A 12,234-nucleotide genomic window follows, 5' to 3' on the forward strand; every position below is an offset into this window, starting at 1 on the left:
AATCCTTTCACAATGTCCTGTGCTTGAACACAGACAGCAAGGAGCAGGCAGACTTTTCTGGGGTTGTAAATCCCTTGTTTTCACTCACATCCTGTTCCACTTTCCCTCCCTTTCTTACAGGTTGATAAAGTGTGTGGACAGCCCAAACAGCACGAAGGTAACCTGTCATCAGCCAATATTGTGCCGGTGAAGGAAGTGACTGGAACCCAGACATTTGTGATGGCTCACACCAGTCTGAACAATAAAAGAAGGTAACCCTAGGCTGCAGTTGCTTTGAAACAAACCCTCGGCCTATAATTTATGCTGTTGGTTCTTTGCACTGTTTAAGCCAAAGCCACAGCTCTGTTACCTCCTCTGTGTGCTCACACAGGTGACTCTGTGGTCACATTTTGGGTCTCTCCAAGAAAAGCCAGGCTTGGTATCATTGCTTAACCAACACCAAGGTGTTAATTATTTCCAGAATCTTTCAGTGAAAATGGTGAAACCTTTTCCTCGACAAAGTCTGAGGAAACTGATTTCCACAACTGAGTCTAAAGTACTTAAAATGTAACAGCCCAAGTCTGTAAGGACATGAGCTTATCCAGGGGCTGAAGTGGGAAGGAGGAAGGGGTGAAAAGGAAAGCTTCATTGCCCTGACACCAAGTCAGTCCCTGATTCCACTGGACTGGGCAGGAGTGATTAGATCCTTTGGAATCTCATTGATTGGTTACATAACAAAGAGCTGAAGGAGTTTTTTAGGCTTCTCGTGTCCATCTTGGCTCCTGTTCTTCAGCTGTGCCCCATCTGAGACACCTGCAGCTGAGTACTGCCACTGGCCTGGACAGGAGTGTCCCTGCTCCCAGATCTCCTGAGATTTTCTGTCACTTTACCTTGTGTAGTTCCTGAGTTGGCTTTCTGTGCATTCTAGGAGAGGATGTTTTTGCAATCCCACTCACAATACACAAGCAGATGTCAGAGCAAACTGCCCATAAACACCCAGTGCCTATTTCTGGCTGGCACCTTCTCCTCTGTAGGAGCAGAGTTAATCTGGGACTAGCCCCATCAGTGGAGTTGTGCTGGGGTTACCTCTGTCCAAAAGCAGCATCTCAACTGCCCAGGCAGTCCATGTGTATCTCTGTTGGATAAGTGGATGGCTGGAGCAATGTTAAAATTGTTAAATGTTAAAATTCCCACAGCCTGGGTTCTGGCATTTCACTTGTTTCACTTGAGATTTTTATCCATTTCTGTTCTAATTCTCAGCTGCATGAATGGAACAAATGCTGTTTTAAAAGATAAAAGTAATAACAGCAAGTGAAGTTTTTTGAGTGATAGTGATAATTTTTTAACCTTTTGTAATTTAAAGGCAAACCATAACAGTTTGTGCTAGTGCTTGGAGTTAATCAATTTTTACCATGCAAATCAGAAAAAAGGAGCATTGCAGAAATTAAATTAATAACTTCAGCAGTAAAAATTCAAAGAACAGTTGTAGTATAATTATTGAAATAGGCTTTTAACAGCACAGAGCCCTGGGCCATCTTCTGTGTAACTCACTGACTTGGCTGGAGTTCAACACTGGCAGCCCAAAAGGCAGAATTGCCAGCCTGCCAACAGGTGATCTCTTAAAAGGTTGCAGATTTGTGTCTTCAGTGGCATGAAAGCTGCTCTTTCTCACCTATGATCTGCTTGCTCCCCTTCCCAACCATCTAGAATTATTTGGATATTGACCTTTTAAAATGTAAGGCTTGTAGATGGAATAGAAAATAAACTAATGCACTCTAAATTAGACAGTTTGCTAGAATTGGTCTGCACACTGAAAATTAATTTATCCAAAAAATCTAAGTCCCTGCTTATATAATTAGCATGAAAAATTACTGAATTACAGTGTTGATAGGTATTGTGGAGAGCCTGTGCACCAAAAATGAATGATGGAAATATGCCATAAATAGTAAGAAGTGGAAAATCTGAAGCTATTCTCCACAACTTCCTATTAAACACATTGCCTGAAGCTTGTACTTCTGCTTCTTGGAAACAATGGTGAAACCATAGAGTGAAAGACAGTGGTTGGCTGCATCATTGTGTTGTTCATTCTCCATCATTTAATCACATATGATATCAATAAAAAATCAATTTAAGGTAATAAAAATCTGTAATATATGGGTTAAATAATTTCTGCAGTGGGTTGTGTAAAATGCACTTAGAGTGACAGAAAATTGCTACAGGGGAACCAGATGATGAGAGTAATGACATGAATCTTTCGTGAAGCCCCTCCTTCTGGTGATTTTGAGAGAGGGAGAGCAGTAATGTGTTAGCTGTTGTCAGTTCAGGTGCAAGGTCACCCTGGCCCTGCCGAGTCTGTCTGAAGGTCTGGATCATAGACGTCCTTCCAAATGATCCTTTCATTCAAGGGGAGGCTGGAACATGACTCCAGCCTTGTAGGGTAAGGAAGGAAAAAGAGAAGGAATGAGCCAACACTCTCCAAGTAAACAGAAAAGCTGTGGCTCGTTCCCTTATATGTCAGAGCATTCCCGAGCTCAGAGAGAAGAACCTCTGTGGTTGTTGGCACATCTGGAGGAGAAACCACAACCAAGTGGCCTCTCCGGTCTCGTGTACAACCTGCTCAGAGGTGCCAGACAGCTGCAGATGGATGCTTGCTCCAGAGGTGCTGAGTCTCTTCTAGGCCATGTAAACAATCAGGTTCCTTTTCCAAGGAGTTGGAGAACCTCTGGTTTCAGCTGTGGAGCAGAGCCAGGGCTGCTGTTGCAGGACAAGTGGGGTTGTTCAGTGGTGTCCCTTGGCCTGACCTGGTTCTTCAGGGGGAGGTGTTTGGGGTCTGGTTGAAGCCAGCCCTCCTCACCCTTCACTGTTCTGCAGAGCCAGATCTGTAAGGTCCCTGAATGCACAGAGCAGCTGGATCCTCTTTTGCAGTAGTTGAACCCTTTTCTTCTCCTCTTAATCTCATGAGTTCCTGGGAGATTTTCCATCTCTCTTGATTTTACTCTGCATTCCATTCCTGCATATTTTTTGTTATGCATCACTTAAGTGTCAGGGACAATAATGAAAGAAGCTGAAACTTGAATAAATGTTGCATGATCTTGCAAGAAACCATTTCCTGTGATTAAACTGGAAAGCATAAAATTGATTATTATTTTTTTTACCATTACACAATCATAGTCAGGGATTAACTGAAACTGGCAGCGTTGCTGCTGTAGTCATTTTTTAATGTGGAGGTTACTATAACATGTAATAGAGATGACAAGAAAATTGAAACCATATGATGGTACAGGGAATGGAAATGGCATGTGCAGAATCTCAGTAAATTGGAATGTTGTTGCTGAGTTCAGCACAAAGAACTGTTCTGGTCAGGTCTGGTCTCCCAGCAAAGTGGAATACCTGCCTTTAGCATCTCTGCTCCATGGAACATTTCAAACCACTAAACACAGACTGCTTACAGAGCTGTGTATAAAACATGTTTAACAAAGAACTACAACATATTAGGTCCCCGACTGGCGAAAGAAGGCTTTGAAATTATATTTTGTTGGGATTTCTTTATGCCATGAATTTATAGATTTCTTATATATCTTAAAATCAACAATTCAGGAATTCCTTTGGGAATGTTTGAAGTCAATTATATCTATTTCATTTGAAATAAACTATCTGTTGGGTCACACATCACATGATTTTATTAACATTTGAGTAATAAAGTGCTAGTACAAACCAGGTTATTAATGTCAGATGTACATGAACTATTGGCCAGGGCTGAAGTTTCAGCTGATCCAGATTTTCCCTGTTAGAAATTTTCATTTGTTTTTTTTTGAGTGGCTGTGTTGGAATTTTGGAATTCCTGCAGGCAGGTGCCACTCACCTGATGGCCAGTGCAGGTCCCTCCTGCCCTGTGGCCCCTCCTGCCATCAGCTGCCAGAGCTATGATGGCAAAGCTGCATCCTCTGTGTGTCCTCAGGCTGCTCTCTCCAGTAAGAACACTAAATAATCACCAGGGTTATTTCCACAGTTCTTCCTCCACTATAGCCTGAAAGTCTGTATCTCCAGTTTTACAGAGTTGGGTGTTTTTTCAGTGGTGCAATCTCAGAACAGCAAAAAATATTTGTATTTATATTATTTATTAGCAGGCAGTAAATTGCTCATTGTACCAGAACATGAATGCTGCTGGTTTGTATCCCCCTTCCCGTGGTTCTCATCCTAAACTGTTTGCCATTGTTTTCTTGTACAGCTTCATGTATTTACAGTCCTTCCATTTGGGATCAGTTACACTTAATTTAAGTACCACTGAATTTATTTTCAGCTTTCTGTTGCGTGCGCTGCATTTGTAATTCTGCTCTTACTTGAAAATGATTGAGACAAATAGTCTCAGCTATACTTTTTTCCAATGTTAAATTGACATTTTGATTGCATATATACTTGGCAAAAATCTCATGATAATTTTCCTCCTTATTTATTTTCTTATATTTTCCTGTGCATGTGCTTGATGACCTTTTTTTCAAGTAATTTTTACTTTTCTCTTTTGTTTTTCATTTCTTTTCCTCATTTGCCTGAATTCCTGTTTCTTCCCTGCTCCCCAACCTATCCTGATTGATGCTTATTCTCCCTGGCCTGTTCCAGTTCTCTGCCTCTGAAAGCTTCAAAGAATGACAAATCAAGAAGTTTGAAAAAAATCTCTCGGTAAGAATGAAAACAAGGTGACATCCTTTATTGTCTCTTCACCTAGCTCACCTCCAGCTGTAATCTAGGAGCTGGAACAGTTTTGATTGCTGCTTTTACATTGTGGGGCACTGGGAAACGCTACATTTTCTCCCCTAGTGTGTTTAGTTTTCTAGTGATGAAAAGTAAATATTTGCACTCAGTAAGACTGAGAGTTGGAACAGAGAATTGTGCATTTGCTCAGATACTGCTTTGAAATGTCAGAGCCCCATTCTGCTGAGAAGGCAAAGGAGTTTAAACCTCTAGGGGTGAGCTGAGTCAGGCAAGCTTTAGGCTCTTAAAAGGGTGCTGGTTTCCTCTTTCAAAGAAGACTCTGATTTAGAACCTGTAAAATCTTTGACATCTATGTTTCCTTTTGGAACTGATCCTCTCAGGTTGTTCTGGCTGGGCCTGGCTTTACTCTAGAAATACTCAGAGCTCATATTTGTAAGTTGGTACTCAAGAGGTAGAAATGCTGATTACCTCTTTGTAAGGCCCCAAATTCCTGCTTTTTTTCTTTGCTTTAAATCCCAGCTTTCCTGCTCTGTTAGGCTAAGTTAGTTTCTTAGGAACATGTGATGACTGATTTATCTAGAACAAGGTTTCATCACAGAAGGTAAATGGGATGGTTAAACACTTTTGAGAAAGTATAAATAAGGTATAAAGATAGCTGAGGGGAGAGATGGCAGGGATAGATATTTCCCGTGGGCTTGGATGTTGTTTGAAGCACTGTTGCTGCTGAGGAGAGATAAATCCTGACTGGTTTGTGCCGAGCTCCATCCAGCTGTACCCCAGGCACCTCTCCAGTGCCTGCCAGGCTGAATCACCACAAACCAGAACAGGTCCTTAGGGCTGCCCAGTGGGGCTCTGAGACAAGCACAGAGCTCAGTGATAGCTTTAGCTCAGTCTGTGTCCTGAATCTTGTTACATACCAAACAGGGGCTTCTAAAGCAGTGCAGCGGGGTAATTTCTCATTCTAATATCCTCTCAATTGTGTGCTAAAGTTGTTAGTTTGTTTTTATGGCTACCTCAGCCAGGTATATATTATAGTCAGATTATAAAAGGGGCAGCAGTTTGCCCTCAAGGCATTTTTTTCATACACAGTCATCAGAAATGCACTGTCTGTACTGGCCATGCCTTTTATGATGATGTTTTCTCAATGTTTTTTAATCTGTTTATAAAGAGTAGGTGTAGCCTTTTTTCAGATTTAGTGAGAGACACATTTACACCATGTGTTAAAAGCACCCTTTATGTGTGTAATTATGTGTATTGGCACTGGACTAAGTAAAATTGGATGTTCTATAAGGAGTAAAAATACACAAGAAGCAGAAATTAATTCAGTTTACTTATTTTCTAAAGCCTTGATGTGATGGAGGGTTGGGCTGGCAGGGGGTTTATTAAGTGCTGAGTTTGCTGTTGTGTTGTTGAATGTGTTCTTCCTGCATTGCAGAGAGTTCATCAGTTACATGAAGCGGTCCCGAACCTTTTATGCCTCCATAGCAGAAAGGCTTTGTGATGGAGACCTGGTGATGAGAGACAGCTCGACCTGCTGGAATGGAGAGGATGTTGTAGAAAGGTAAAGTTACAAGTTAAAATTTGCTGTCATGGTATAGTGGTTTTGGATGACCAGTTTTTAGATTTCCCAGCCAATGCAGCAATGACTGTGGTGAGTTCAGTGCTGGCCAATCACCAGTGCACTCACTTCTGCTGGGAGATAAGGTTAGGAGAAAGGCAAAGCAGGCTCAAAGCTTTGAAAGGGTATAAAGAAAATTTTAATAACGGTAACTAAAAGAAAAAAAAAGTAGTAAGAATCAAAACAAACCCTTCAGAACACTTCTCCTCCCCCACAACTTCCTAAATTCCTCCCACACAAAACCAGATCAAGTGGTGAAAAAAGGTGTCTTCACAACCTGCTGATGGTTCAGCAGCATTCTAAGACACTGCTGTAGATGCTCTGTAGGGTGAAAAGACCTTTCCAGTTTCTCGGCTAATTTTTTCCCCTCTGTATTTTATCAGTGTCTTTCCCGTCACCCTTCAGACTCTAAACTGGAATACACACTTGCATTTCCACGAGCTAAACTTGGTGCTGTCATTTTTCTATTCTCCGTAACATGAGGCAACATCACCCTGAGGAGAAAAGAGATGTTTAGAACAAAACTCTATCTCTACTATCACTGTCAAAGTATACATCAGTTTTTGCAGTGAGAGCTGCTTGGAAATGTGCCAGTGAATGTTCTCCAAAAATTTCTTTTGTCAAAACAGAGAAGTTCCATGGGATTGTGTTTGCTTTCTTGAGATTTCATTTTGAAGTAGATTTTGTGGTCTGTAGCAGTTACAAAAGATAAAGTTCTAATGTTCTGTTTTCTTGCTTTAAAACAATTTTCATGGTCCCAATTTTTTTTTTGTTGGAACTTACTGAATAATTCCAACATGGAGCAAAGATGTGACACTTACTGTCCATCCCATTCAGGGGGGTTCTGACTCCCACACAGCTCTGCTGAGTTTTCTCATGTGGAAATAACTTCAGCTTAATTACATGCAAGCTGTTTGGAGATAAATGCATGTCTAACACATCCAAAAATAACTTCAATATTTCAATATACATTGTCATTACAAATTAATTGTAGGGCATATGTTTGTTGGGCATATTGTAGGGCATATCTTCTTTGAAGATTTTGGCAACAAAGCAACGTTCCAAATACTGATGTGTAGTGATTGCAATACTGGTTGAAGTTTTTACTGTAAAAGTAATGGAGAGGAAACAGGAAGAATATCAGTATTTCTAATCAGTATTTCCATATCAGAATCTCTTTTGCTTGTGATGTGCTGCTGGATGCACAGTTAACTTTTAGAACAAACAGCTTTCTGGCTGAAAGAAAAACAAGAAAAGCCAAACAACCAAAACCAAATCTTTTCTGTATCAGTTTCCTGGGGAAGAAGAAAAAAGTTACTTTTAATTTTTATCTTACTTTGTTCTAAAAAAGCCCAAACCACTCAAATTGCTGATACACATGTTTTAGAAAGGCATGAAGGGGAAAGCTGTTGTTACTTTGTCAGTCTGTAACTTTCCCAGAACTGGAGACGCATGAAAAAGTTTCAAGTTTGAAAGGGATGGGAAACTGGGGAAAGTAGCAGGGAAAAGACTAACAAAATCCCTCATATGTTAAATTACAAATTAAAAACAAAGGAAAAAGGAAACCTAAACAACCTACCCCCAAAGCTGACAGCAGCAAAAAACCCAACTCCACCACCAAACCTAGATATGTGTCTGTAGTTAACATATCAAATGGGCAAAATGGAAAACAAAAAGGTAAAATTCATGTGTTTGATCAGAGAGCTATAGATAGGTAGCTAAATAATATAAAATATAATAATATATAAATATATTCTCTCCCAGTATTGATTGCCTTAAGAGGAGGGGACTTTGTGGGCAGCCTGCAGTGCCACACAGCAGCACACACACGTCTCCTGCCTCCTGGCACATTCTGCTCCTTTCATCACCTGTTTTCTAGGCTGGGCTTGGCACAGCCCTCCTCACGTGGCACATAAACCTGCCCTGGTGATGCCTGAAGATGCATTCCTCTTTGCTCTTCCTCTCCTCCCAGGGCATTAAATATCAGCAGTAGCAAACAGCTCTGAGCTCAAAGTAGAGCCTTTTTATTGCCTGTGGATCAGCAAATGGATCACCCCGATGGGTGTGGTGAACTGGAGTTTAGGGTTACTGGGGCTGTGGAGCTGGCACTGCTGCGGCTCCTGTCTCCTCCACACTCCTTGCATTTCATGCTGCTGCTGGAAGGCTGAGCATTATTTATGCTCTGTGCTAACTGGCACGCCAGCTCTTTAGGAAAAACAAAGTCGAGCTTTAAAAACAATTTGACACACAAATGCAGCCTGAAGCAATATGAAATTAATACTCAGAAATGAGAAAGAATTCATTCAATTGGTAGAGAGGGCACTTGAGGTCTGATAAACAGGATTAGAGTTTTACCTTTTTATTTTAGTTTAGTTCTTTGGATTGGGTTTTGTCGTGTTTAAATCATTGCATTTGCAGGAAAAAGAAGTTTGAGCTGCCAGTTAAATACACCATAGAAAGAGATTCCCACTGCTTTGAGACTGCCTCTGGCCTGCTCTTCAGAGAACAGGAAGAGATGGCTTTGCTAGGAATTCTCCAGTGTCAGTTCAGGACAAAATTAGAAATACTTGCACTGGGAGTACTTTCTTTGTCTTAATTGCTCTTTTGAGCATCTTGTTCCTGAAGCAAGACTTCATGTAAGAAATCATCTATGCACTGATGAATGGTCTCAGCTTAATGATTGTTGAGCTACAGCCATTTTTAACTTGGATCCTACACAGAATTGTTGGATCACAAGATCAAACTTTGATTTATTTGGAGTGAAGAAAGAAACACCATTCTGAAAATCACTCTAGAGAGTTCTGTGTTTGTTGCCTCTCCATTTCAAGAAGACATTTCCTAAGTTTCCAAATGAAATGGTCATGTTCGTAATGCCAGTTAGCTTGACCTGAAATATCATTGTTGATGGTAGAAGTAGAAATATTCTGCTGGTCAGACACAGCTTCCCATTGCACAGGTGTCTCCTCAGGTGTGCATTGGGTGCATTTTAGTAGAATGGGTTGCTCTGAATGTGGCAGACTTCAGGTTGGTGTTGCAGAAACATTTGAAGTCCTCATTCCCCTTTCTCCGTACCTGCTGTGGTTCTGTAGTGCTTGAGGAGTTCAAGGGTATAAAAACACACTCCTGTCACTGCAGAGTGCAGGTTTGATGTGTAGTACCCTGATTTGGTGGGGGACAGGGGAGGAGATATTTTACAGCAATTATTTTTCCACTTGGAGTCCCTTTTTCAGGGAACTTCAGGTGGAGGGTTAAAAACTTGGACATGTAAATGGTTTTTAAACCAGGTTACCTGGAACAGAAAAGAAGGATGTTTTGTAACAGCCTAATGGGGATCCACACTTCTTTTCCTTCCTTCTCTCCTTCGTTCCTTAGCTTGTTTATTTTGGGATTTTGCACTGAGTGGGGGATTAGGGGACAACTGTCCATGAGCTTGAACAGATCATGTCGTGGGTTGTTCGGCTCTCAGGGCCTGTGAGAGCTGGCTGAGGAAGGAAGTGGCAAATCATAGTGACTTTTTCTCAAAATGTATTCCTTTAGAGACTCTCAGTTTTTATGAGTTTAGCACTTTCATTGTCCCCTTTGTCATTTCCTTAGGCTCTAGCAAGCAGCCATCTGGATGTGGAAAACAGAGACAGTCATTTAGCCGTAGCTTACTTAAAGCATGTTTAACTTCTGTTGTTCTCATGCCATCAGTGTAAACAATTTCTGGAGATCTGCTTGTGACTGTAAACTGCAAAATGCTATCTCTTTTTGCAGTGTTTTTCAGGTTTTAGGGTATTTTCCAGGACTTGGGATGTTCTGATGGTTTTTGTTCCTTTCTTCTTTTTAGTTAGTACTGTTCCTGTAGTGTGTCCAGGCAATTGGAATGGATGGGTTAGGTCAGTAGCTGAAAAACATTTCTGTAAATGCAAATGGACATTTGGCTTGCAAAGGCATTTTTTTGACACTGCAGCACTCAAAATTTTCCTTCATGTTGAGGGACTTGAACACAAATAATTACTACTTGATTTCAGAGTTTCTTCAGATTTGGTACCTACTCAGTGTCTACTTTACTCCTTTGAGCAGAATTCATGAAAGAATAAATCTTGTCATCCAATCACCAGGTTGCTCCAGTGGGACAGTATTTTGCAGATGCAATGTAACAGGGACTAATTTGATACTATCATTGTATCTCTTTTATTCTGGCAAGTTTGGGATATTTTTTACTGCATAAGGAGTGATGGGCAGGTACTCTTTCTTTAGTATGCTATTTTTTTTTTTTATTCAGAAGGAAAGAACAGCCCTTATGTAGCCAGAAAACTGAAACTTTCCAATTAAAATACTACAGTATAAAAATGGCTTTATCCTAAAATGGTTTTAAAATACTACAGTATTAAAATAGTCCAAGATAAAGTTTATTTTCTTGTGCAGAGTTCAACAGAGTGACTTTGAACCTGTTCCTCTTAGGAAAGGTCACACTCAAAGTCCAATTGAAAAGACAGAAAGTGAAAGTCTTATCTGATCCTACAGTCTGTCTTAGCCAATGATTCTTCCTGGAGGGAAGTACAATTCATTTTCTTTCATTTGCAATGGGTATGCAATGCAGCAATGCAAACAAGAGGGATAAATCCTATCAAGGCCTGGAGATATTAGGCTGAAAACGTATTCTTCAGAATCTCAGTTAAATGAGGTATCAGTGAGAGTGTTTTTAATACTGATACACCTAATCCTTTCTCCTAAAACTATAGGGTAGGATTGGAAGTGTGGTGCCTTGGTCTGTTGGATGAAAAGGATTCCTATATGATGTTTGGATTTTGGTATTTTTCAGGACATTGAATTTTTGATATTATTTCAGGTTGAAATTGGAGACTTAAAAGTAGCAGTGTATTTTAAAAAAGTACTTGGAAGTGAATTTTCTCATTTTCTTTTCCTTGTCCTGGGTCCCAGAAGTGATGAAAACATCACATTTGTAGACTCTGTGGGATGAGCAGGTCAATGGAAAAAAACCCTGCATTAAATTCTGTGGACTTTGAAGCAGGAATCCATCAGTGTTGAAACATAGCTGATCAAATAATAAATTTTACATTTTTCAAACAGAAGGGAATTATGTGAGGAAGGTGTTGCTGAGATAAAACCTGTAGTTGCTTAAATGCAAATCTTTTAGTGGAAATGCAAAAAAACCATCTCTGCATAGTTGTCCAGCCTTCCTCCCACCTTGGTGCCTTGTTCAGTGGAATCTCTCTCTGTGTGAAATAATTTCAGTATATGTTGAAATACATATCTGTATCTAGATACACATATATACATATACACATATGCATACATACATACATACATATATATATATATGTTGGTGCAAGCTTCTCTGTAACAGTTCCTGCTTTCCTGACAGATGTTTTTTTGAGACAGAGAAGTAGAAATGAGTGGAAATGGGAACTGGATGGGAGTACTGGTATTAACTGAACTGGGAAATATATATATATATATATACACACACACACACACACACACCCCCGTGGCAATTTGATGCGGGTTTTACTGTGCTAGCAGGATAATCTTGCTGTAAACTGTCATAAAGTTAAATTAGGCCTTGGGATTGGTTTTATTTGTGTTACAGACACTTTGTATCTAAAGGGTGGAGGAGCAATCTTTTTCTGCTACTCTCCAAGCCTTAAGTGCCAAAAGACACAAAATAATCTCCTTTTTGCTGGTTTGTATTCCTTGCTGGGAAAATATCTTTGGTCTAGTGTGATGTGTGTGTGATTTAACACATCCAGCTGCAGACAACTTCTTAGGGAAATTTCTGTGGCAAGGTGGGGTAGACTCCAGATTTGGAGCTGGAATCAGGGAGAGGCATTTTATTTATTTTTTTTTTTTTAGCTGCTTTTCACTGGAAACATGTTGATTCATCGAAATGGGGAAAAAAATTCATCTGGATTCTGTCTTGG

At 40.2% G+C, this 12,234-nt stretch overlaps 1 protein-coding gene across 6 annotated transcripts in view; it reads left to right on the forward strand.

Annotated features, from left to right (window-relative positions):
- The window catches only part of LOC128811910 (glypican-5-like), a 434,871-nt gene that overhangs the window by 189,989 nt on the left and 232,648 nt on the right, over window positions 1–12,234 (forward strand). For 5 of the 6 annotated variants that reach the window (XM_053985864.1, XM_053985866.1, XM_053985863.1 and 2 more), the window contains exons 4-6: window positions 121–251; window positions 4,597–4,656; window positions 6,125–6,250. In XM_053985864.1, coding sequence (XP_053841839.1) covers window positions 121–251; window positions 4,597–4,656; window positions 6,125–6,250 — 317 coding nt within the window. The remainder of the gene's footprint in view (window positions 1–120; window positions 252–4,596; window positions 4,657–6,124; window positions 6,251–12,234) is intronic. The other variant, XM_053985861.1, reaches the window with a different exon arrangement.

The sequence above is a fragment of the Vidua macroura genome, chromosome 10, assembly GCF_024509145.1.
Source record: "Vidua macroura isolate BioBank_ID:100142 chromosome 10, ASM2450914v1, whole genome shotgun sequence".
NCBI classification, from domain to species: Eukaryota; Metazoa; Chordata; class Aves; order Passeriformes; family Viduidae; genus Vidua; species Vidua macroura.